This window comes from Asterias rubens, chromosome 16 (genome assembly GCF_902459465.1).
Source record: "Asterias rubens chromosome 16, eAstRub1.3, whole genome shotgun sequence".
In the NCBI taxonomy this organism is placed as follows: domain Eukaryota; kingdom Metazoa; phylum Echinodermata; class Asteroidea; order Forcipulatida; family Asteriidae; genus Asterias; species Asterias rubens.
In genome coordinates, this window is record NC_047077.1 from 13,540,088 (window position 1) to 13,564,608 (window position 24,521).

At 38.9% G+C, this 24,521-nt stretch overlaps 1 protein-coding gene across 4 annotated transcripts in view; it reads right to left on the reverse strand.

Moving 5' to 3' along the window:
- Positions 1–24,215, reverse strand: part of LOC117300688 (ubiquitin carboxyl-terminal hydrolase 37-like) — a 35,641-nt gene extending 11,426 nt beyond the window's left edge. Inside the window, exons 1-6 of one of the 4 annotated variants that reach the window (XR_004520200.1) lie at positions 21,689–21,899; positions 20,375–20,594; positions 19,043–19,173; positions 17,655–17,994; positions 11,837–11,990; positions 10,514–10,680 (exon numbers count right to left, since the gene is read on the reverse strand). Coding sequence is in view for 1 of the 4 variants with exons in the window: in XM_033784418.1 (XP_033640309.1) it covers positions 20,418–20,594; positions 21,689–21,796 (285 nt within the window). In the remaining 3 variants the exon portion in view is untranslated. Of the gene's footprint in view, positions 1–10,513; positions 10,681–11,836; positions 11,991–17,654; positions 17,995–19,042; positions 19,174–20,374; positions 20,595–20,975; positions 21,011–21,688; positions 21,900–23,018; positions 23,319–24,125 lie in introns of those variants that run through there. The other 3 variants (XR_004520201.1, XR_004520202.1, XM_033784418.1) reach the window with 3 other exon arrangements.
- Positions 24,216–24,521: the final 306 nt, after the last annotated feature.

Here is a 24,521-nt window from a genome sequence, read left to right on the forward strand (position 1 = left end):
ACTGATACTACAACTGGTGCTACAACTGGTGCTACAACTGATGCTACAACTGGTGCTACAACTGGTGCTACAACTGATGCTACAACTGATGCTACAACTGATGCTACAACTGATGCTACAACTGATGCTACAACTGATGCTACAACTGATGCTACAACTGATGCTACAACTGATGCTACAACTGATGCTACAACTGATGCTACAACTGATGCTACAACTGGTGCTACAACTGGTGCTACAACTGGTGCTACAACTGGTGCTACAACTGATGCTACAACTGATGCTACAACTGATGCTACAACTGATGCTACAACTGATGCTACAACTGATGCTACAACTGATGCCACAACTGATGCCACAACTGATGCCACAACTGATGCCACAACTGATGCCACAACTGATGCCACAACTGATGCCACAACTGATGCCACAACTGATGCCACAACTGATGCCACAACTGATGCCACAACTGATGCCACAACTGATGCCACAACTGATGCCACAACTGATGCCACAACTGATGCCACAACTGATGCCACAACTGATGCCACAACTGATGCCACAACTGATGCCACAACTGATGCCACAACTGATGCCACAACTGATGCCACAACTGATGCCACAACTGATGCCACAACTGATGCCACAACTGATGCCACAACTGATGCCACAACTGATGCCACAACTGATGCCACAACTGATGTCACAACTGATGCCACAACTGATGCCACAACTGATGCCACAACTGATGCCACAACTGATGCCACAACTGATGCCACAACTGATGCCACAACTGATGCCACAACTGATGCCACAACTGATGCCACAACTGATGCCACAACTGATGCCACAACTGATACTACAACAGCAACAGCAACAGCAACAGCTGTAATAAATAATAATAATTAATAATAATTAGTAATAATAATAATAATTAATAATAATAACCGAATTTATAAAGCGCCTTTTTTAAAGGCTGCAAAGCGCTAAAATGCGTAAACCGCGGATCGGCGGAAGAGTTGCATGCCTGGAGCGCTATGTTTGAAATATGAGACCCAAGGACGCCTCTCATTGAACAGACTTATAAGAAACCTCAAATATTTCCACACAGTTTTAAATTGAAATGGATGTCCACAGGCCAATAATGAAATTGTAAGATACAACAGACTTTTATTATGGTGTGGCCATCTTGATTTTCTTCCATGCAGGCCTCAAATTTCCCGATTTTTAGGGCAAGGCCACTTTGGCCTTGAATTTGTCAAATTTTGAAAGGGCACCAAGGCCATGGGGTAGGGCACCAAGGCCAACTTAAAATTTCAAAAAGGGCATCAAGGCCATAAAAAATAAAGATCATGAAACAATTTCTGTTCAGGTCCATGAAGGCTATTTTAATGAACCATTTCATTACTTTTGCTTTCCTTTAACAAAAAAACATCAAGTATTTTTAAATGTATTTAATTTTATTGATTAATGGGAAGTAAAAGTATGCATCCATTTTTTGTTGCGATGGCCAGACGTAAACAATGAACTGTCACTTAACTGTGTGCAGCGGAGATTTTGTTGCGACGGCCGGACGTAAACAATGAGCTGTCACTTGACTGTGTGCAGAGCGGAGATTTATTCAACGGACATACATGTACATGTACCATACATGTACATGTACCTTTCATGTACATGTACATGATGCGTGATTTACGTAACATGGCCCACGTGCACAAACATGTACGAGTACCAGTGAACAAGCACAATACCAGTGGAATAGGCGGACGCCCAACCTCGAATGGAACCGAAATTGTGATTAGCTGGTACCCATCATGGACAACCTTGCGTGGGTACGCGTGTTGCAAGATGAATACCAGTGCGATTGTTCTCAAATGGTCGTTGCAAGTACATCCGGCCCGTGTATAAACTTCGAGTACACAATGTCTATGGATGCACGTCTGTCGTTCGTTCTGCATCGTGCACACACACATGCACTGCATGGATATGCTGCCGTCCTTTTAAATTCCGTGTGATGAGCATTCAACCGACCGCGCTCTGTGTGCGTGTATTAATATAGAATGTACATGTAAGTGTTTGATTTTATGTGCACACAGACGTAGACGGATGGTGGTGTATCAAAACATAAATTTTGATCTCAAAAAGGGCACGGCGGCCATCGGAGAAAAAGGGCACGGCCTTTTTGGCCGCAAAAAAGTCCGATTTTCTCGGGGCACCACGGCCAGTAAGCAGGGCACCGGCGGCCATGGCCGTCGTGGCCGCCGGGAAATTTGAGGCCTGTCCATGGAAATCAATGTAACCAAACCAAGGCTGGAAGATTAATGGTCTGCTTCCTTTTTGTACAATGAGTATTAGCATTCAATACTGTTATTGGATACATTGAACATGACCGATATGATGGCAGTATGATGCAGGTCTCTACTTACTGTTTTCTTTCCTCTCCTCAAGTAGCAGTTGTTTCTCTTGGAATGAGGCCATGAAGACCGACCCCCCTTCCTCCTTGCGCATCTGGAAGGCGCTCTTTTGCCGTTCACTGTACTTTGGAATCCTTTACGAAAAAGAGCAAGACAAAACAAAAGATGGAGAGATGAACTAAGTACATGAAGGGGCATTGCTTGGCAACCAGACCATTGCTGTGCACTAGCGGGTCGTGTGCAGGCGGCAGCGAATAAACCCGAAGAAACCACACGTCCAGACACGTCACTATTTTTGGCAATATGTTTGCTGCCACCATCGGTGAAAGGTGCTCGTGTTTGGGGAAGCCCTTATGTTGCGAATTTTGTTTTTTTCTCAAATACAAGATGAGTGTAAAAATCTAGGAATAAGGTAAGGTACTAAAATACAGATCTTTTAAATGTAGATGGCTGAAGGGGGGTATTTTGTATGGTCTTTAAGCACAAATTATTATGCTAACTGGACTCTGGTTACCAGCTAAAATACCATGTCACATGAACAAATTGTGACTGGTTTCCTGCTCATTTCTGCTTAGCCCCTTAGCAGAAAAATTGTTCAGCAATATTTTCTGCTTAAGCAGCTCTCTCTCTATGAAATTGGGCCCTGGTCTGGTAAGGGTCACTTCTATGGGGAAAATGTACTTTTGTATTGGAACCTTGAAGAGTGAGGGCACCACAACAAAAGCACAGGGCACCATATAGCCCTAATTTATAGGACTCTTCCTCTGTACACAGATACAGAGTCCTAATTATTAAGGCCCGTTTCTGGGGCGGAAAATTTTCAAAGCTTCATAACTAAAAATCTTACCTGCAACAAGCCATTTATTTCAACAGATTTACATTCCATTGCGGCATATTTCATATCGAATGAAAAAGTGGTGGCACCATACGGAAACTTGTATGTATAGTGCCAGTGCCACTGCCACAACTTGTGCCAGCACTTATTAAATTTTACCCTCATGATAATTTTCCGCATGTCGCCACCAATTTATCTAGCGTTAACTAACTCCAAAACCACTGAATTGTTTTCTTACCTGAGAAGAAGGGTTACCACATATGATATGGAAACGTTTCCGTATAAACCTTGTTTTCATCAATATCAACGAGTTAAATTTCCGTCTCCACCGCTAGCGATAAATCCTGCTTTACTTCAGTGCTTGGTCAGCCTTTTTGAATTGGCGCGAAATTGCTATTTGTAAATGAACGTTGAGGGAGACAAACAAGTAAGTCGGTCGTCGAAGAATTAAGTCTTGTCGGTCAGTACAGTCTACCCGCAGGAGTACACTAATCTCCTTTGTTATTTATCTGCAGGGATATGCATCGTTTTTTCATGCGTTACCTCTATCATGTGTATACTAATTAGTCAAAAGGGCTTGTGGAATTCGGTCATTTTCAGCCTTTTCTGAAAAGTCTCAACCAAAATATTTAAATGTACCAGTAAATTGAAACGAAGAGCATATCTGTCGTCATGTATAAAAACAAGCGGTTCAACTCAAACGCAACAAGATATTTGTTCATACAACACGACAGATATGCTCTCCATTTCAGTGTACTTCTACATTATTTATGTCAATACTTTTCAGATAAGGCCGAAAAAGACTGAATTTCAGAAGCCCTTTGGACTAATTAGTATTCAAACCGAGGTCACGCAGGAAAAATCACGCCAACTCGCGCAGAAAAATCACAAAGGAGACTTATTAATGTACTGTGGGTAGACTGCGGTGCCTCTTTCCTTCTGTTGGTTGAAGCAGCTGATAAGCACAAAAAGTAGCCAAGCACAAACAAATAAGCTTACTAGACAAGGTTACCAGCTAAAATTGTATGCCAAAGACGTGTACAATTTGTGACAAGTACTGACCCTGTTCAGTTTTGCTAAGCAGTAAATTTTGAAGCAATATTATTTTCTGCTTAATCAGCTCTATGAATAAGCACATCATAAATAAAATCTTTGACATTGTATTTATTCATCATTATTGATTAAAACTTCATCAAATCCATGGCCACAATTATGTCAAAAGCAAATAAAAAATGGTGTATTATGGTTTGTCATGGATTTGATACTGTGTAGACTGCAGGTATACCTTCAGGAATGCTGGTCATCATCTCGCCACCCAGCAAGCTCGCCACCGCCCCCTGCAAAGTCTCCCCCTAACCGGCTCATCGCACGGGTCGTTACAAAGTTGCCCCCTGACAATGTCGCCCCAAACAATGTCGCCCGAAAATAAGTAACTGTTTCTATGGTGGATACTTTGTGGAAATTAAATATTCTTTCGGTAATGGCTTAATTATTGTATTGGAAAGAATATAAGTTAAAGTCTGCTTGAGGAAAAAAGTCATCAATAATAATAAACTCCATGCACAAAGTTCAAATTTTTGGTAAATGATTTTATTAACGTCGCTCAATTTAAATTTTAACACCAAACAAATACTTACTCTGTTTTGGTTTTTTTAACAAACAATATTAATAGGCTAAATAGCAATTACTGAATTACAGATGTAACATTTTACAACAAATCGTAGACTAACTGTTTCTATAGTGGATACTTGGTGGAAAGCTTAATAATGAGTTTCTAAGTGCAAAACTAAAATAACAATGAGAATGATTTTTGGACATTATCTCAGAAGTTAATAATAATCACCGTTTAAAAAAGACATCTTTCTAAAGCATAATTCAGGTGAACTGAAACAAAATGTTAGAAAATGAACTTTCCTTTGCAGTTTGTGTAAGAAAATTTCTACTATTTATTATAGGGGAATTTTACTTGTATCTTATCATACCTCTTTTTTAAATATAATGATAGCCCAAACATATTTTTATGGTTCTTAATTTTTATGAAATATTTCTCATTATAAGTATTGCTTTACTTGATTGGCTTCGCCTCGGATTCCATTTCCCCCCTCGGGTGTACAAAACGCCATGGACCCGTCACAGCTTGCAACAACTGTATAATGTACCCAATTCAATTAGAAGGTCAGGCTCAGTACACAAATCAAAATTTGTCTTGGTAAAAATTCATCACATCTCAATTTTCAACAATAATATTATTTATTTAAAATAACTTTAAGAAACACATTGCTTTTATATTTGGCTCTTTGGACTGTGAAGTGTTTGTGGACATAAATCTAATTGGGAAACATGTTTTAAAATTATCATTCACACTATTTGCCTCAAAACTGCAAAGTTTTCCATTTACTTTGTGAACTAAAATGTCTGCTAATTTGAGGAGTCCAGAATAATCTTCAACAAAATGGCAGACTGTACTGTTAGCTCAAGAAGGGCATAACAAGAAAACCAAACAATTTTAAGGTATATTTATGTGTGGGTCATTTTTTTTCAAAAATCGAAAAATCTTTCCAACCATGTAGGCCTATTCTTTCCATAGCAAGAACTTCCTACAGCACAAAACACCAAACCCAAATGCAACATGTCCCTTCAAGCATGTGAGGTAATTCAACATTAAAAAGTCAGGCTCAGTACTTATTATCAAACCTTGTTGAAAATTCATCACATCTCAAATTTCGATCACATTGTCATCAAAACCTTCTCCAAGAGAAACATTGCTGTTAGATTTAACACTTTGGACTATGACATTATTTGTTACATGTACATGGGCAATTATATCCACACTAATGGGCAAAAAAGTGCGACATGGAAAGGGAATGTTGGATAGTCACAAAATTAAGTTTGTTGTCATGTATTTTGGTCTGTGTACATTCAGAAGCAGATGAGGATTGTGGTTAACCAAAAAACATGCCTGTCTTACAAAGTTATCCCTTTGGTCCATTATCGTGGAATTGCCCACATGTATGATATGAATATGGGCCCAGTTAAATAAAGCATAAAAGCAAAACAACTTGCTCAGCACAGAAAAGTATTGCTTAACAGAAACAGGTTTCCACCCAAAATAACATAGCAAATAAATTTGTCAAGAGGTGTTTTCTGCATGCCTAACAGCTTTATGAAATAGGGCCTTGGTTGGAAACATGTTTTGGAAGTAGTGTATAATTATCAACACTAAAAGGTGCCTCAAATCTGTGTGGTTTTCCTTATACTTTGTGGTTTGTGGAGTCAAAAATTATTTTTACTTTGTGAACTAAAATAGTCCGCCATTTTTAGGAGTCCATAATTTTCTTCAACAGAATGACAGACTATGTTACTTAAAGAGAGTATAAATAGAAAACCAAACAATTTCCAGGTACATGTTTATCTGTGTGGATCATTTATTTATTTATTTTAAAACATAGTTTCAACCATATCCATTTCACAGCAAGCACTTTCTAAAGCCCAAAACAGTAACACCCAACTCGAAAGCGACGTGTCCCCTTTAGGCATGTGGGATAATTCAACAATAAAAAGTCGTACTCGGTACTTTTTATCAAACCTTGTTGAAAATTCATCACATCTCAAATTTCAACAATTTCAATCACATAGTCATCAAAACCTTCTTCAAGAGACACATTGCTTTTACATTTGTGTGTAATTATCAACACCAAGGTGCCTCAAAACTGTGTGGTTTTCCTTTTACTTTGTGTTTTGTGGAGTCAACAATTCCATAATACTTATACTGTGCACTAAAATAGTCTGCCATTTTGAGGAGTCATGAATTTGCTTCAACAAAAATGGCAGGTTGTGTTATAGTTCAAGAGGGTTACAAGAAAATACAAACGATTTCCAGGTATATTTTTGTGGAAAATTATTTTCTAATTTCAATCATATTGTCAGCAATTTCACGAAGGGCCAAAAAAGCAGCAAAATATGTCTTTTTCGAGAAAACCACGTTTTAAGTTTAGCTAGTTTTGAAACTACTAGTTGGTAGACTATTCAAAATTTAATCTCGGAATGTCAGGGAAGAAGTGATCCTAAAAACTGTGAGGTTTTCCAAATACTTTGTGAACTATGATGGTCTGCCATTTTGGGGAGTCAAACTACTGCTTCAACAAAATGGCAGATCATGTTAGTTCAAGACGGCCAAGGAAAACTAAACAATTTCCATGTGTATTTGTGTGGATCATTATTTTCTAAATTTAAAACATCTTTGGATGACAGTAATTTAAGAGCGGCATATAGGGTAGAGACATGGGCCTTCGGTGATACATGTAGATGTTCATCCATGACTGCACAGAGATTTCTGGCTTTCGTTGAGTGGTTTCACATCACCAACCGTGATGGAAATGACTGGAAGTGGCTGTTGTGAAAATCTTGATGTAAAATGAAGAACCAATGCTTTGCAGCATTAAGCATCATCTTGTTTGCAGTGGCTCTTTGGTGAATGTCCTTGATGCATGCATTGAGTTTCATTAGTACAGTGTTGCAGTCTGGCATAAACATGTGTCCGTGGTCGCCTCATGCTCACATTGTAATGGGGCCGCATTCCTGGAGTCACCCTCCTCATCACCTGTTCTCTTTCAATCTCCCCAATGTGGAGAAGATGTTATCAAAGTACTGCAAGATAATAAAAAAATCAAAGAAAAACAAATAACTAGTAGAAATAATTATTGGTTACCTCACCTCTGTAGGTAATCGAGACTTTCCACCCCCTCAGCTTTATTATGGAAACATAATGAACTTACTTCTGTTTTGTGTTTAAAAAAAAAGGTATGAGTTCACTCTTAATCGTAAAACCTTGGCCAAGGCTAAGGATGATAATCTAATACTAATAATTTACCATTCGGACAACCTCTCATTGAGCCAAATACAGTGATGGCAACCTGCTCCATCATTTGTAAATTAAGGACAAAAGGTCTGGAATCCGGAATTACACAATATCCCCCAGAAAGGGAGATTAAAGTACCCTCCATATTTTTTCATGAGGGATTTAAAGCATCGCACGGTATAGGTGCCTGCCTAGCCTGTGCATGCAGCACAATAGATTTCCCGGTTCAAATAATATGGCCAACTGACCATAAAAAAAATGGATACTCTGAGTTGTTCCGGGCGTTTGTAAGTTGGCCAACATAAGCTAGTTTGAATAAGATTTTACTTTTTTTTGTATACACCATCAGACATGGCTAAAATAACGAGAATGTATGGACCAAATTGCACAGTTTTCCCATGGGGCACTTTCGTAATATTTGCAGGATCTACATGCAGATTTGACATGGTTGTTCTGATGCAATTAACTTTGATCAAAGGTTTTATATAAACACCATCAAAATACCTTCCCTATAGCATCTGCACTCAGGCCTGGAATAACATGCTTGCTACGGAGACCATCGGTCTCCATTGCCCCATGTATTGGCCCTGGTGCCTTCAAAAGTTTCCCACTGAAGTGCCCTTTGCAAAATGCAAATGACCTTGCCCTTCCAACATGAAATTCCAGGCCTGCTCATGAGTTGGTCTACACTGCTGCCCCTTTCAATGTTCGATTTATCTTTTACATAAGGATTTGTTGTGATAATAATTCTGAGCAGTATTACCTGAGCATCCCTTGTCGCTAGGCAACATCTGAGCAGAACACAAACAACTAAAGAGGTTTTCCATCATCTCATTTTCTTATGTGCTTGTCTTGTCTTTTCTCTTTTAGACCTGTAAAGAAAACAATTTTGGGTTGAAAAACAAAATTGACTAGAGTGGGACTCGAACTAACCACCTCCAGATTAACGTGTAGACATTTCTACCAACTGTGTCATATATGATCCCTGGCTACACGACAGTTTAAAACGATGTATGTACAAAACAGGGACACCGACATAGGTCTAGATAGCTCAGTTGGTATAGAGTGCTGTCACATTAAAGGAACACGTTGCCTTGGATCGGACGAGTGGGTCTATAAAAAGCGTTTGTAACCATTTGTTATAAAATGCATATTGTTGGAAAGATGTTTTAAAAGTAGAATACAATGATCCACACATATTTGCGTCGAAGTTGCATGGTTTTCCTTTTACTTTGTGAACTTACACGGTCGGCCATTTATGGGAGTCCAAAATTTGACTCCCATAAATGGCCGATGGTGTTTGTCCACAAGGTATGAAGAAAACTACGAAATTTCAAGGCAACTTTGTGTGTATCATTATATTCTACTTTTAAAACATCTTTCTGATCAATGCATTTTATAACAAACGGTTACAACACTTTTCAAAAACCAGCTCGACCGATCCAAGGCAACGTGCTCCTTTAATCCATTTATTAAAAACATTTATGTTTAAAGTACATGGGTGTCAAATTGCCTGTGTTTCGATGCAAAACATTTCAAATGAATCATGCTTTTATATGATGACCTAAAACTGTATGCAATTAGCATTCCGCAAGATCGAAAAACATTGAGAGGGGACCAGTAGCTCTATCTTGATGCATCTTTTTACAGTACGCTCTGTATAGTCTTCACCATAAGATGGATCAATCACAGGATTAACTTAAATATGCAATATAGGATATTTCAAAGTTACACTTCAAGGGGTGTGTTTTGGCGACAGTAACCAATACAAATTTTGATTATTGGCCTGTGATTAACCGTTGGCTAATTCAACCAAAAAAATTATTGGTTACAACCGCCAAAACGCACCGCTGGGGTTATGATCGCACGAGGCATTCTGATAAAGAAAAACAGTGAAATCATTCAATTGGTGACAATGAAACACCCTGAATATATTCATGCATACCTACAGACATTATTGGTTGGCACACACCATAAAGTTGGGCACTAGGCAGTCGCAGAAACGTGGCCATACATGTATAATGCCACAACAAAATCATTAAAATGAAAACTGTTTTAATTCTGGACGCAAATCTCAAATACAGGAGTTCAGTAAAACTTTTTTGTTAGCGGTACTGGGCCCAATTTCATGGCTCTACTTACTGCAGAATTCTGTGCTAACGATCACGATTCTCTGCTTACGAGCAAGCGCCGAGTTTCTGCCCTAGCCTTGTAAGTGTAGAATGCCTAGTAACAGGGCGTACGCACGCGCAGAAGCCAAAATTCACCGCTAACCCGTGAAATACGAGTGTCGTAACCTCCGTAACCTTGATTCTGTCCTTACGGTAAGCAGAGCCATAAAATTGGGCCCTGTCGTAAGCTAATTTATTTAAAGATAGAATAACAACAAACTTGACTGCAACTTACCATGTGTGTATTGCAGGATGATGGCAAATATTTCACTACAGTAAAGCTTCTATGGCACTTTATGTACTCGTGTCTCTTCAGCAGCCATTTCAGGGGAGGCCTTGCAGGTGGGCTGCCTCCCCACACATCTTTCTGCACATCTCAGAGTGTCATCTTCTCAAGGATTCCTACAAGTAAAACAAAAAAAATATTGGGATTGAGCAAAGAAAAAAATGCCCAGTCTGTTTACCTTGAGGTTTATTATTTGATAAGTAAAATAAAGAAAGAATACAACACATGATAAAACAACTTATTGACCCAAACGACATGATGTCATAATAATATTTGTAGTAATAACTATATTAATTTTGGTTTTTTTACCCATACACCGATGTGTGTTAGCACTGTATACTCAGTACTTTCCCAAGTCCTGTGAAAAAATATCACAGGCAAGTTACTCGGGTGGGATTCGAACCCACGACCCTTGCAATTCTAGAGCAGTGTCTTACCAACTAGAATTGCAAGGGTCGTGGGTTCGAATCCCACCCGAGTAACATGCCTGTGATATTTTTTCACAGGACTTGGGAAAGTACTGAGTATACAGTGCTAACACACATCGGTGTATGGGTAAAAAAAAACAAAATTAATATTCTTTATCCCCGATGCAAATTTAACATCTATTATAGTAATAACTAGTTCTTATATAGAGCACATTTCACAATAACCGTCTCAAGGCGCTTTACATTATTGCATTGGTCAATTGGCCATAACATTCTTTTAATCTGTCTCAGCTCCCTTGGGGGTATACAACATGGGCAACCCTATGCTCTAAGGGCTTTTCATACACAGTATCAACCTCTACCCTAGCTGGTACCCACTTATAGTGTCCCGACCGGAATTTGAATACACACTCCGATGACCTAACCACCAGAACTTAAATTTGATGATCAGGAAAATCTTTGTTGCGCCATTTTGAGAGTGTTGTACAATGAATTTCTCCATGATTGTGCAGTTAGTGAACATATTAGGTGACACTCAATCCATTAAATGCCTACCATAAAATTCATATGCAATTTTACTCCCATAATGGCAAATGCTGCAATCAGCAGCCTTAAATGACAATGATGCAGTGGGTCAAATACTCATTTTCATTACGAAAATTAGTTGAAGTTTTTCAAGTAACAGAGCCTTATCCCAAGCCCAAGCGGGTTGCTGGCAAAAAATGAATGTCCACATAAAAACATTCTGACTTTCTAAAACAGATACTTTCTTCCTATTCAAGGTATTAAACCTGCCTTGCTAACACAAAAAATAAACTTGGAGAGGGGTGGGGGGACATCAAACCTTTTTCAATTCTTCTTCCTCAAGCCGCAACCTCTCATCTGCTTCTCGCTTTTTTCTCTCCGACTCTTTTTTACTCATCTCTAAGACTTTTTTGTTCTCGTCACCGTCTGAGTCTGTGTTATTTTCCAGGAGAATGGTTTGGCTTGTTTGTTTACTGCCACAAAGAGTGAGGAGAAAAAAAATCAATTAACAAATTGTCACATGTTTTGTTCTCAATTTATATTTGGTTTACCGTAACACCATGTGTATATACTACTTACTGTTTACATGATTACATTAAGTTGAGAACTTGTCTTGCTATATATTCTACTACCGCAATTGTTTGCATATTGTCAGGTAAGGGTTGAAAACAAATATATTAAACTCCATAATACATATTTAACCTATTTATCATTTACAAAGCGGCAATAAATTCACCAACAGTGACACCACAGGCCAAAAACAAAAATCGGATATAGTATAAAGGTATTAAAAGTGAAGAAAACTTAATAAGCAGTGGTATCAATGTAATGTGACGTCTAACCTTACACTCTGACTAGGCCTAATTGGGGGATAATGATGTAAAAGCTCCTATTCTAATCTAATTGATGAGCTAATACACCCAAACTATAGTATCAATAATAATACCAGACATTTATATGGCAACATTTGCGCAACACAAAACATAAAACAATAAACAAATATACACAAAGCAATTGTTACAATAGAGAGCAAACTACGTATACGAGTCTCAAAACAACATTGATAAAGAGGCACAAGACATACCAGCCGTCGATTTCACAAAACTCTTCCTAACTTATGACTAATCCTAGGACTTAGGCCGAGTCCCAAACCTGCACTGTAGCATGCAGACCTTTACATTTATCCTAAGTTAGGACGAGTTTCGTACGAACTTGAGATTCAATTCAATTCAATTCATTAAGGTTTATTAAAAATATCACAAAATACACGACAGAAGTTAAAAAGACTTAAATTGACGTGTTTACATACATTATTAAAAACAATGACAACAAAAAACACAGACTTAAAAGAAGAGAAGAAAAGCTCCAGGCATGAATGCACAAGAAAAGATAAAAATTAGATCAAATTTGATAAACATTTGATAAAACTGATAATTCATTATTATTAAAAATTACAAAAGACAACAAACTCTGACTTAACAAGGAGAAGAAACTGAAGGCATGAATGTACAAATTAAAAAAATTTGATCAAATTTGATAAACATTTGATAAAACTTAACCCAACTGTTAGAGATTCTTGTTGATGAAGCCACAAAATTGATAAACATTTGATAAAACTTAACCCAACTGTTAGAGATACTTGTTAATGAAATCACCGATTATTATACAGTCTCACTAATGCTGGAACACTAGACATTTTATATCTCGGAGTTCTCATTAGGGGCAAGTGAATGTTGTGTGAGTTTCTCAGTCCAGTGCGGGAGAGTGTTTGGCGTTCAGGGGGGAACAAATCTCGGTGTCGAGTTGAGATTGTGATAGATTTGGCAAAGTCTGTAAGTATTTCAGTTCTTCTTAATGCAAGGGAGGGAATACCAATATCTATCAGGAGATCCTCATAATGATGCCGTTCAGGAAACATGATGATTCGAAGAGCTCTTCGTTGTACCCTTTCAATACTAACAGACTGGTGACTTGTTAGATTACTGCTCCACACAGGAGCGCCAAACTCAAGTAGAGGACGGATGTACGCAGTATATATGTAGATAAGATCACTAAGAGGGACACCATTCCGCTTCAATTTGCTTAAGATGTACAATCTGCGAGATGCACGCGAGATCATTTGTTGCACTTGAAGATCCCACTTAAGATCAGATTGGACTATCACACCAAGCAGCCGCAGTGAAGACACAGATTCTAAAACTTGATTATCCATTGTGATCACAGGAGTAGGGATGTCACTGTGTAAGAAGCTAACTTGAATGACTTTACATTTTCCAGCCTTGGGTTTCATAGAGTTAGTATGGCTCCACTCTGACACAGCATCCACATGGCTTTGTAAATCACTGGTACGTGACTTGTGGGTGATTTCAGCAATTGTTAGGTCGTCGACATATTTCCATCTTTTTCCGGTTGTCATGGCAGCATCATTTATCATAATTAGGAAGATCACAGGCCCAAGTTTAGTTCCTTGAGGGACCCCACAAGACAGACTAAGCTCAGAAGAGGATGCACCACTATATCGTACTGTCTGCGTGCAATTTGAGAGAAAATCTGCAATAACAAGAATGAGGGACGGATTAACTCCAACTTCGATCAACTTGTGGAGCGCTTTCGTATGATCGATCAGATCAAAGGCTTTCATGAAGTCTATTGTACAGATAGTAGCATAGTGACCCGGTTTATCAAGGCCCCTGTAGATCTCACAGAACTGCCCTTCATATTGCCAAATTGTCTTGGGTCAACTTGATCTTTGATGTCAGCCATCACCCACTCAGCAAGGAAACTTTCAAACACACGTGCTAAAATCGGAGTTATGGAGATAGGGCGGAGTTGACTAAAATCGGTGACTGGGGATGACTTCGGCACAGGACAAACAGATGCCGTTTTCCAGTTGCTAGGGAAATGGCCGCCACGAAGACAATCATTGAAGTTTGTAGTTAGGGGCTCGGAAATCTCGTAGGCGAACTCCTTCAACAACCGAATAGGGACATCCGTTGGGTGACCAGATTTTGTCGCATTCAATTTTCGAAGCTTATTGTAGACCTCTTGTCTAGCAATGATTGGAGGGGGGAGGGCGGGAAGGTAGGAGGGCAGAGCACACAAATCAAGGCTTGGTAGTTCATTGCATATACGAGCAAAGTGGCAGTTAAGTTCATGTGCAGTATCCAAGGATGATTTCTGTGTGTTCAATCGGAACGGCGACGACTTGTGCATACCAGTCAAAGATCTAATCTGTTGGTGCCATTTGCCAGGTTCAGTGTGTTTCAAGTGCTGAATTTTATGTTCATAGAAGCTTTTCTTAGCACGCAGAATTTCCCGTTGAATGAGGTTCCGTGATTTTTTATAGGTGCAAATGTCACCTCTTTTGAATTGAGCATCGCGTGTGACAATGAGTCGTCTTATACGGTTATTCATCCATGCTTTGTCGCTCAGTCTGTGGATGGTGGTGATTTCTTTAAAATGATATCTGTACTGGTCTGTGATAATCTGCTGGAACCAGTCAGCTTTCACACTAGCATCAGGTAGTTCATTCATTTCACTCCAGTCTGTATGTGTTATCCACTGTCCAAAACATCTCACAGAAGAATCACGAAAGGGTCGACTGGTACACTGAGAAACAGTTTTCTGTTGGTTGTAGTCGTTTTGAGGCTTTAGTGAAATGATACAATGGTCACTTTTACCGAGAGGTGCACAGATCACAGGGTCACAAAAGCTACTCCCAACGTTGGTAAAAAACTTGTCCAGGATAGCAGATCCTCGGGTAGGCATGTTGATAATTTGTTGCAATGAAGTATGGAGTTCGATAGGCTTGGTATCAAGGTCGTTGAAGTCTCCCATTATTAGCAGTGAAATATTGTCAAACTGGACACGGACAGTGTCGACAATATCAATGATGTATGTAGATAATTCATCCTGGTGGGGCGACCGAGGTGGGCAATATGTTACACACACAAGAATGTCATCTTTCAGGGTGAGGGACACTGACGATTTCAATTTAACCCAAATGATTTCAATGTTCTGGGGTATATTGCTTTCAAACATACAAAGAGTGGCATTTAAGTCATCCCGTACATACAAAGCTACACCGCCTCCAATCCGGTTAGCACGATCATGGTGAAACTGGTGATATCCTGGGAGAGGATATGCTGTGGCCGGCTTCTCAGCAGAAAACCATGTTTCAGTGACAGCAATTAGGTGTACATCCTTATGATTTGTATGTATAGTAGCTTGAAGATCTTCTATTTTATTACAGAGTGATCTTGCATTTAATAACAGAGTAGATGGCAAGTGTGAGTTAGCTCTAAGATGGCCACTGTTTTGTTTTGTAACTGGCTTAGATCTCGAAGTACAGTTGATGAAAATCAAATTACCTGTATCAATGTTCCTTGGTAGGGCTGATTGCCGTGGTACTGGTTGCACTGTTGATATCGAATGTTGATCTTTTACGAAGGTTCGATGGCCACGCCTAGTTGGTTTTGCACTACATATGCCATATTGTTTTAGAGTTTGATACACATTCAGTGCTACAGGTCGATGGTAACATAGTGTTCCAATGGACAACAGCTCTTCTTTTGAGTAACACATATTGGGCATTGTATAAGATTAGTCCCAAAGTGCTGCAATAACTGCATGCATTGTATGTCCACAGACAATGCTCACTGAAGCAGGAAGAACAGCAACAGTACTAGTAGTGCATGTAGAAACATGGCATACTTTAAGTAGAATCAGACTTATGTATCTCAAAAGTCAGTTTTGTTGGTTGTTTCTCCAGTGGTCAGTAGAAATTGTTCAAACTTGCCTAGTAGATTCCTCACCAGTTTATGAACATAACGGTAACAGGAAACAATAAAATTAAGCACAAAAAAGCTTTAAAAAATGGCAAAAAGACAGAGCCAAAAACATTGCAACCTGCTCATTTGTAGAGATAAGATGAGTCCTAACTCTTTGTGAAATCAACCCCAGGCATGTTAGTATTAACTATCCATGACAAAAATGAGGAAAAGAGAAAACCAGGCAAGAAAAACAGAAGAAAAGATAATATTCCTGTACTTTTGTACACAGAAAGTGAAATATAAAGGAGGAAAATCAAAACCCAAAAAGAGGAAGTCATCTGAAAGGACAAAACTTAAACATATAAGAAGTCTGCAATGGGTTTTGAATTATAAAAATCATCTGGAAGATAACAATGAATGAAAAAAGGCATACATGTTTCAATATGAGGGTGACAGATAAAAACACACAAAACTTAGAAGTCTGCAATGGGTTTTGAATTACAAAAATCATCTGGAAGATAACAATTAATGAAAAATGCATACATGTTTCAATATGAGGGTGACAGATAAAAACATCCATTTAAATAGTATTGAGGGAAAAATATGTTTATAAATTTACAAACCAAAATAAAAAACATTTCATAAACAAGAAATATTAATGCCTTATCAACGTTCAACAATATTCAAACAAAAGTATACAATATGAACAACGATCAATTAAAACCACAATTTTAAGTCTTGTAATGTACATGTATAATATCAAATAATAAACCACAAGGGAAACCGATCAGGTAAATTTTTTAATGATTCCGGGAGCAGGATTTGAACCAACGAACTCCAAATTAACGTGCCAGCACTCAAGGCCTTATACTTCACGAAAGGTAACGAGGGCGATTGCCCCTCTGGTCATTGCCTTTGAAATGCTCCAGTAATTTACGATTTCCACATAAGGTGCACCATTACCAAGGGAAAAATGCCTTGGTGCCGGTGCCCTTTCACAAACAAAGCATACAGGCCTGCTAACCCTGTGTTGGCGGGCTCTCCATTTTGTCAATATCTTAGTTCAGGGTGCCATGTATTATTGTTTCTACTATATTACCTTCCAGTATGCACTAATAATCCAATCAAACCAGAATGTGATATCAGGCGATAACCCAATCACAGTTTTCATATTGCACTCTGAGTACTGTGAGTGTCAATGTATCACGCTTCGCATACGGTCAGTGCAAAAGTTACATTCTGAACTTTGCATGGCAACACCAAAAACAAAAACCCAACCTAACCTCATTGACTTGATTAGGCTGGTAGATAAATAGTTATTGAGTGGCATGAAATCACATCGATGATGAGAAAATATTTAAGTACCTGTTGTCGTCATAGTTCAGCCTCTTTCTTGAGGGCGCAGTGGGCGTAAAACTGAAGCGCGAGGGCTTAAACGACTCGCTCCTTGCAGACCAATTAGATTCCCTCGTCGACGGGGCTGTGAGGGACAACCTTTGAGTTCTCTCGGCATTGAGTTGTTGTGGCCTTGGAGATGACGTCCCGTTGACTAATGACTTTGGGAGAGAGGTTGGACTCTGGGTTTCCTTGGTGCAGTGGTAGTGGACGGACAAGTACCTGGGTATGAGGATGCGGCGACGGAGCTTGGAGTACTGGAAGGCGTCAGGCGTCAAATTTGTAGCGCTTAAGATGAATGATAATTACCCTGAAAGAACAAGATAAATTGCCCCACTATCAAGTCCAGAAAACTCATTTGGTTTGACAGGTCGGACAGAGGTGATGAATGATCAAATAATCAAACAAGGACAGGAGAATACATGTTGGGAAAATGTTTTCTGTAAGCTGATTGGTTTGCTCTGCGATTTATTGGAAAACAATCAGTCACCACTTATAATTTATAACGGTTGCAGAAATTAAGAATGACTCGAGACATAGTTCTTGCGATCTTCAGTGTCCGTTTGTAAGGTTGCGGTTTTTGGAAAGGCGAGAATGAAAGACATAACATGTCTGATTGAAAACCATTGGACCAATTTGCATTCGAAAGCTTTGTAAGTGACAATGATGAATTTAAATAGGTTTACGAAGACAAATTTATCAATTCTTTAGAAAAAAAAAGTGAAAATGAAAGACAGCACTACCTTTGATTGAGCACCATTGGACCAATTTGCCATCAAAAGCTTTGCAATTGATGATAAATTGAAAAAGGTTTTCTGAAGACAACTCTTATACCAATTTATCATTACTATTGACAACATGAAGTTATCAGCAAGGAGGAAAGTGAAGGTAAAAAACAGGGTTTGCTGTTCTGTTACTTCGATTACCTAGGATTATACTAGGATAATTGCACAGTGGTAACAGTTGGTGAAAAAAAACAATACACAGATGGACATCAGGGCACGAAAAAACATGCACAAACACCAATGAACAAAGGTATTTAAAAAGGCAAGACATATATATACATAAATCCTCAATCTAGGTACAAAATAGGGCTACTATAACCCAATATAAAAACAATATTTTGTAAATGACAAAAATAAATAATTCTTCAATATTATCAATCTTTAAAGACACTGGCACTCATATTGGGTTTTGTCCATTAAATGCTGATTTATAGGCAAAATTATAAAGAAATATACATTATAAGTCACATGTAAAAGTTCAGCTGAATGCACTGCCTAGTTGCTAAGAAAACAGCAACAAACAGCTTCCAATCAGCATCACAAAAAACACATCCCAACAAAAACTTCTATTACCTTGGTAGCTTAGTGAACTTATGCGTGACTATAGCCTGCTTGCAGTCACATTCTCCGCAGGCATACTCTATACCCTCTCTCTGAAGAACTGCTCCAGCGCCGTCTGGATCGACCCGATCGGGTTAGAATGTCTGAAACATGGACCAATAATAACAATCGTTAATAGGAGTCCCTAACCACCGGTTCTTTTCGGAACCAACACTAGTCACATAGAGATATTCACATGTTGTCACCGCAAACCTCTCTAAGTTAGGCCGTGTTCGAATTGGCGACTTCGGCTACAGCTACGGCCATTCTTCAACACTGACAGACGCCCTGATCTAGCCGTAGCTGTAGCCAAAGTCACCAATTTGGACACGGCCTTATACCTCAACCTGGATCGACCCGATAGGGTTAGAAATACTGAAATATGGAAAAGTTTAAAACAATTGATACAAATATTGAATTGTGACAATTAACATTTTAAAATTGAAAAAGTATGGCAATGAATTTACTTTTATAGAGAAGGAAACTTCTCCAAAAATCACATTGTTTTTGTTTCCTTTTGGTTTTATTAAAAAATATCAAACAACAAGTCTGGTAACAATTATTCAGTTTACAAAAAGTGACATCAACAGTTTATGATGTATATTGTAATAATTTTAAGATAAAATATTAGTCATTAACAATTAAAAATTATAGAAAAAGCGATAGATAAGATATATAAATGCATTCGCTAACACAGTATTATTGAGGTGCAGTCGAGTCTGAGTGAAGTCCAGTCTACCTTGTCATGTGGGGAAAAAAATTCTGACATTTGAGAACTTTGAGGCCGAACCGAAAGTAATCCAAAAAGGAGAACATTCTCAATACATGTACAGATTACAATAGATATTGCCTTGGATCTCGTGCTTAAAAAGATATTCAAAATACACAATATATCGTTCAAAATTAGGGAATACATTATGACATTAACAAGATCTCCTGTACTGTTTTTAACACTCCAGCACACAATTATAAAAATACAATGCACAATACAGGACACAATAAAACAGTCACTTAAAGACTAAAGGAAACAAATGTCAGCACAACACCCGCACTAGAAGCAGCCCAACAAATCACATCGTCTCAGGAATAAAATAAAGGTTTGTATACAAGATACGAGAGTATCTTATATACAAGAGTTGTAGAATAATATCATAGCATAATATCAGAACCCTCCCAACTGAATGTTATGTGGCCACAAAACGGGGAGGAATACAAAACGGAAAAAATATTTTAGAACTTTGTTGAGCCAGAGCCGAAAGTAAAAAAAAAAGAATATTCTCAAGAGAGAAAAAATAATTGCCAAACCTCCTTCTGGGCATGTCCAGCGAGAGATCGTAGAGTGCATGACTTCAAATTCAAAGTTCTTGACAATCGGGCAGTCGTGCGGATAGCGAGACCTCAGTTTCATTTTATCATCATCCGTCCCTGGGGTCTCGTCCAAGGGGGAGTTTAGCGCCCTCTTGTTGGCCCTTTCGGTGTCGTCTTTGAGTTGATCCAGGCACTGACAGAGGAACTCTTGCGCATCCTAGAAATGCAGAGGTTTAAAGACAATGGACACTATTGGTAATTGTCAAAGACCAGTCTTCTCACTTGGTGTATCTCAACATATGAATAAAATAACAAACCTGCGAAAATTTTAGCTTGATTGGTCGTCGGAGTTGCGAGATAACTATGAAAGAACAAAACACCCCTGCCATACGTAGTTGTGTGCTTTCAGATGCTTGATTTCAAGACCTCAAATTCTAAACTTGAGGTCTCGAAATCAAATTCGTGGAAAATTACTTCTTTCTCGAAAACTACGTCACTTCAGAGGGAGCCGTTCCTCACAATGTTTTATACTATCAACCTCTCCCCATTACTCTTTAGCAAGTGAGGTTATATGCAGATAATTATTTGGAGTAATTACCAATAGTGTCCACTGCCTTTAAGAGTTAGTTGGATTACTTTGTTGTAGTGCATTTCCTTTTGACAATATTTTATTGTCACGCAAAAGTTTTGAGGCAGTTAAGTATGGCACCACTGCTCATTTAACAACAATACGGCAAGATGCATTTCGCAAATACCACTGCGCAAGTGCAGACTGTTGAATGAGGTGCATTGTGGGATAGATATGGATAAAATTTGATCACCAGCTAGACCACTATGCACCTAATTCCAAGCTTTACGCACGCACCCCAGTATTTGCGAAAAGGTGTTTTACTCTGATATTCCTATCGACACTCCGGCAACCAAATGTACTCTGAGATATTAACAACACTCTAGCAAGAAACAATGTAATACTCAGCAATATTAATGGCTCTTTAATATTAGCCTTACATAAGCAACCTTTACAAAAAAACAATACAAGTGGGAGTGGAATTCATATACCTTATTAATAAAAAATGGACAAGGTTGGACTATATCTGCTCTTCAATAACCTTGCCGGCTAATCTGGATTATACAAAGTAGGTGGAACCTGATAGAGCTTGATTGATTGATTGATTGATTGATTGATTGATTGATTGATTGATTGAATGATTGGCTGATTGATTGATTGATTGATTGATTGTACAATAACCCAGGTCAGCTTGATTTTCTCTGAAGCAGCACCATTAACATAATGCAGATTTGATAACTTACGTGTTGCATAAATCCAGAGAATCGAGCTGCCGTTGTGGAGATAGCTTGCTTAACGTTCGAAGATACACCCCAATGCTTTCCGCTGAGTGATTGCTCTGCTTGGCGCATAGCAATTGAGCTAAGGCCCTGTAACAGTAATCGATATATCAATACTTATGAGCAAGATCACAACACCTAAAACAAAAGAATTTTGACAGGGAGATTCATAACAGTCACATACCACTTTTTTTAACAGTCACAAAACTTTTCACAAAACTGTCCGTGTTAACTGCTTTGCAGAGCAAACAGGGGTTGCCCTCAACTTTTTTTTTAAACTGGCCAGCAGGACCAGTTGGCTTGATTTTTCACTGGTCTGCCAGGTTTTTGTCTGGTCCGTCAATTTTTTATGTTATTTTTTTTTTAACTAATAGTATACTGTTGTATACTGCAGTATTTAAGAAGCAGGACAGTTCTTTTCAGAACTGAGAAGTCTCCCCAATAGACCCTTTCCATGAAATATGTAAATTGCACATAGCGCGTGCGCACTAACGTTTTGGTTGGCAAAATGAGGGAGCATCGCGCTGTTTTGTAAACGGCTAATGATTGCGCGTCTGCAACCAACAGGGTCTGTACGCATGCATGAATGTAATTAGCATATTTCCTCTCCTCAAGTAGCAGTTGTTTCTCTTGGAATGAGGCCATGAAGACCGACCCCCCTTCCTCCTTGCGCATCTGGAAGGCGCTCTTTTGCCGTTCACTGTACTTTGGAATCCTTTACGAAAAAGAGCAAGACAAAACAAAAGATGGAGAGATGAACTAAGTACATGAAGGGGCATTGCTTGGCAACAGACAGCGCAGGATAGTAGGTGAAGAGGCTTTCCTCCTGCAGTGGAGTGGAATAGACTTTAGAAGAAATGAAACAGACATGAACCAATAAAAGTTGAAAAATTCATAGCTGACAAATAGGTCCGAAACTAGCATCAAAATCAACTTTAATGAAATCGCTCTAAATATTTTTAAACATTTATCCTTGTTTATTTTGTGTTTAACTATTATTTGATCATAAGTGTGTAGTTTTCCTCCCTCTAATTCAGTTGAAATTTGATCAGAAAAACTATCCCCCCCCCCTCTTCGATTGTTGTACTTGTGTTTTCTACAATCAGATGAGGTATAGACCAATTCGACAAAACAAAATTGGTAGGGCCCTCTATTGAAAAAAAATTAACAAACTGCGGTGCCTTTGTGCATAATCTAGGCACTGAAGGCATAGGGCGCGCATTGCTCAGCACTTGCGCAAGTCCTGATCGGATCAGTGTATAGTTATTGGCGTATTGCTGTCCAGATTCCTTACCTATAATTCTGATGTCCAACATTTTCCTTACCACCATAGGGCATGTCAGTAAAGAGCAGTGGCGAGTGCTCCACATGCCCCCATCGCTGTCATCCTCATCCTTGATATTGAAGATTGCGTCCTCGGCAGCAGCAGAACACCCGATGATGGAGCGAAGATGACTGGGCGTCGTCATCGGGTTGGGGGAAGTCCTTGCAGGTGTTGACATGGGACTCTTCTTTGGTGTGAACTTTAGTGAACTTCTTGGCGTAACAGGGCCAAGTTTGGTCCTCTGTCTGGTTTTTGGGAATTTCCTGGACTCTGAAAGGGAGGAATGTTAAGATTTTCATGACAAGGGTTAACGTAAACATTATTACTTCATGCAGTTTACAAAGAGCTGCACTTTCACTCGTGAATCTAGCTCGAATCAATATCAATACCTGGGAGCTTTAATCCATTCTGATTGATTGAGGTGAGATTGCGTAGCAATATAGAAACACAGTGAAGAGTGGTTAAACATGGTCTGAAGATATAGAGTCAAAGAGGATGCTATCAGAAAGCCCAATTTACGTTGGTAGGTCCCATATGTGGCTAGGACAAGTTTGAAACTGGTTTGCGATTGTTTGAAGCTCTGATGCCAAACAGTCTACAGTTCCCATCTACAAACGCTAACTCAAGCTAACCACGTTTGTCCCACATCAACTACAGGCCTCGAGCTACACTCTTGAAGGGGTACAGCAAGTCCCCTCTAATGAGGGGGGCTCCTATGAGAAAACTGTAAGTTTATACAGGAACCTTGCACAGGGCACCACAGCAAAAGCACAGGGGGTCACATCAAAAGCACCAGGCACCACAGCAATCACCTCAACCAAATTCAACTACAGACCTTTCTCAAACTGCCACTATCTTGGTCACGTTCTTTGTATCCAATAACAGTAATGAATACTAATACTCATCGTACATAAAGGAACCAGACTATTTAACCTTCCAGCCTCGTTTTGGTTACATTATTGATTCAAATGGGAGAAAATCAAGATGGAGGCACCATAATAAAGGTCTATCCTCAAACCAAAACATCTGAACAGCAACCCAAATCTCAAATCTGAAGAAACAGTTTTTCTGAATTACCTGTTTAACCGGCGAGAACGCCTGCCCGTTTGGAGTAGAATGAATTCCCATCACTGTTGTCGTAGAATAATAATAATAATAATAATAAGACTTGTAATGCGCACATATCCACCCTGCTGGGTGTTCAAGGCGCAGTAAAACCAAAAACAAAACAAAAACAAAACAAAAACAAAACACAACACAAAAGAAAAACAGACACAACAAAATTAGTCATTGAAAACCTGTGACATAAGATAAGTTTTGAGAAGAGACTTGAATTTTGCAGTACAAAGACAAGATCGAAGATTAAGTGGTAGAGAGTTCCAGATGCGTGGCGCGGCTGAAGAAAAAGACCTGTCACCCCATGAGTGTCGAGACTTGGGTTCAATGAGGAGAAGCATAGAACTTGATCGAAGA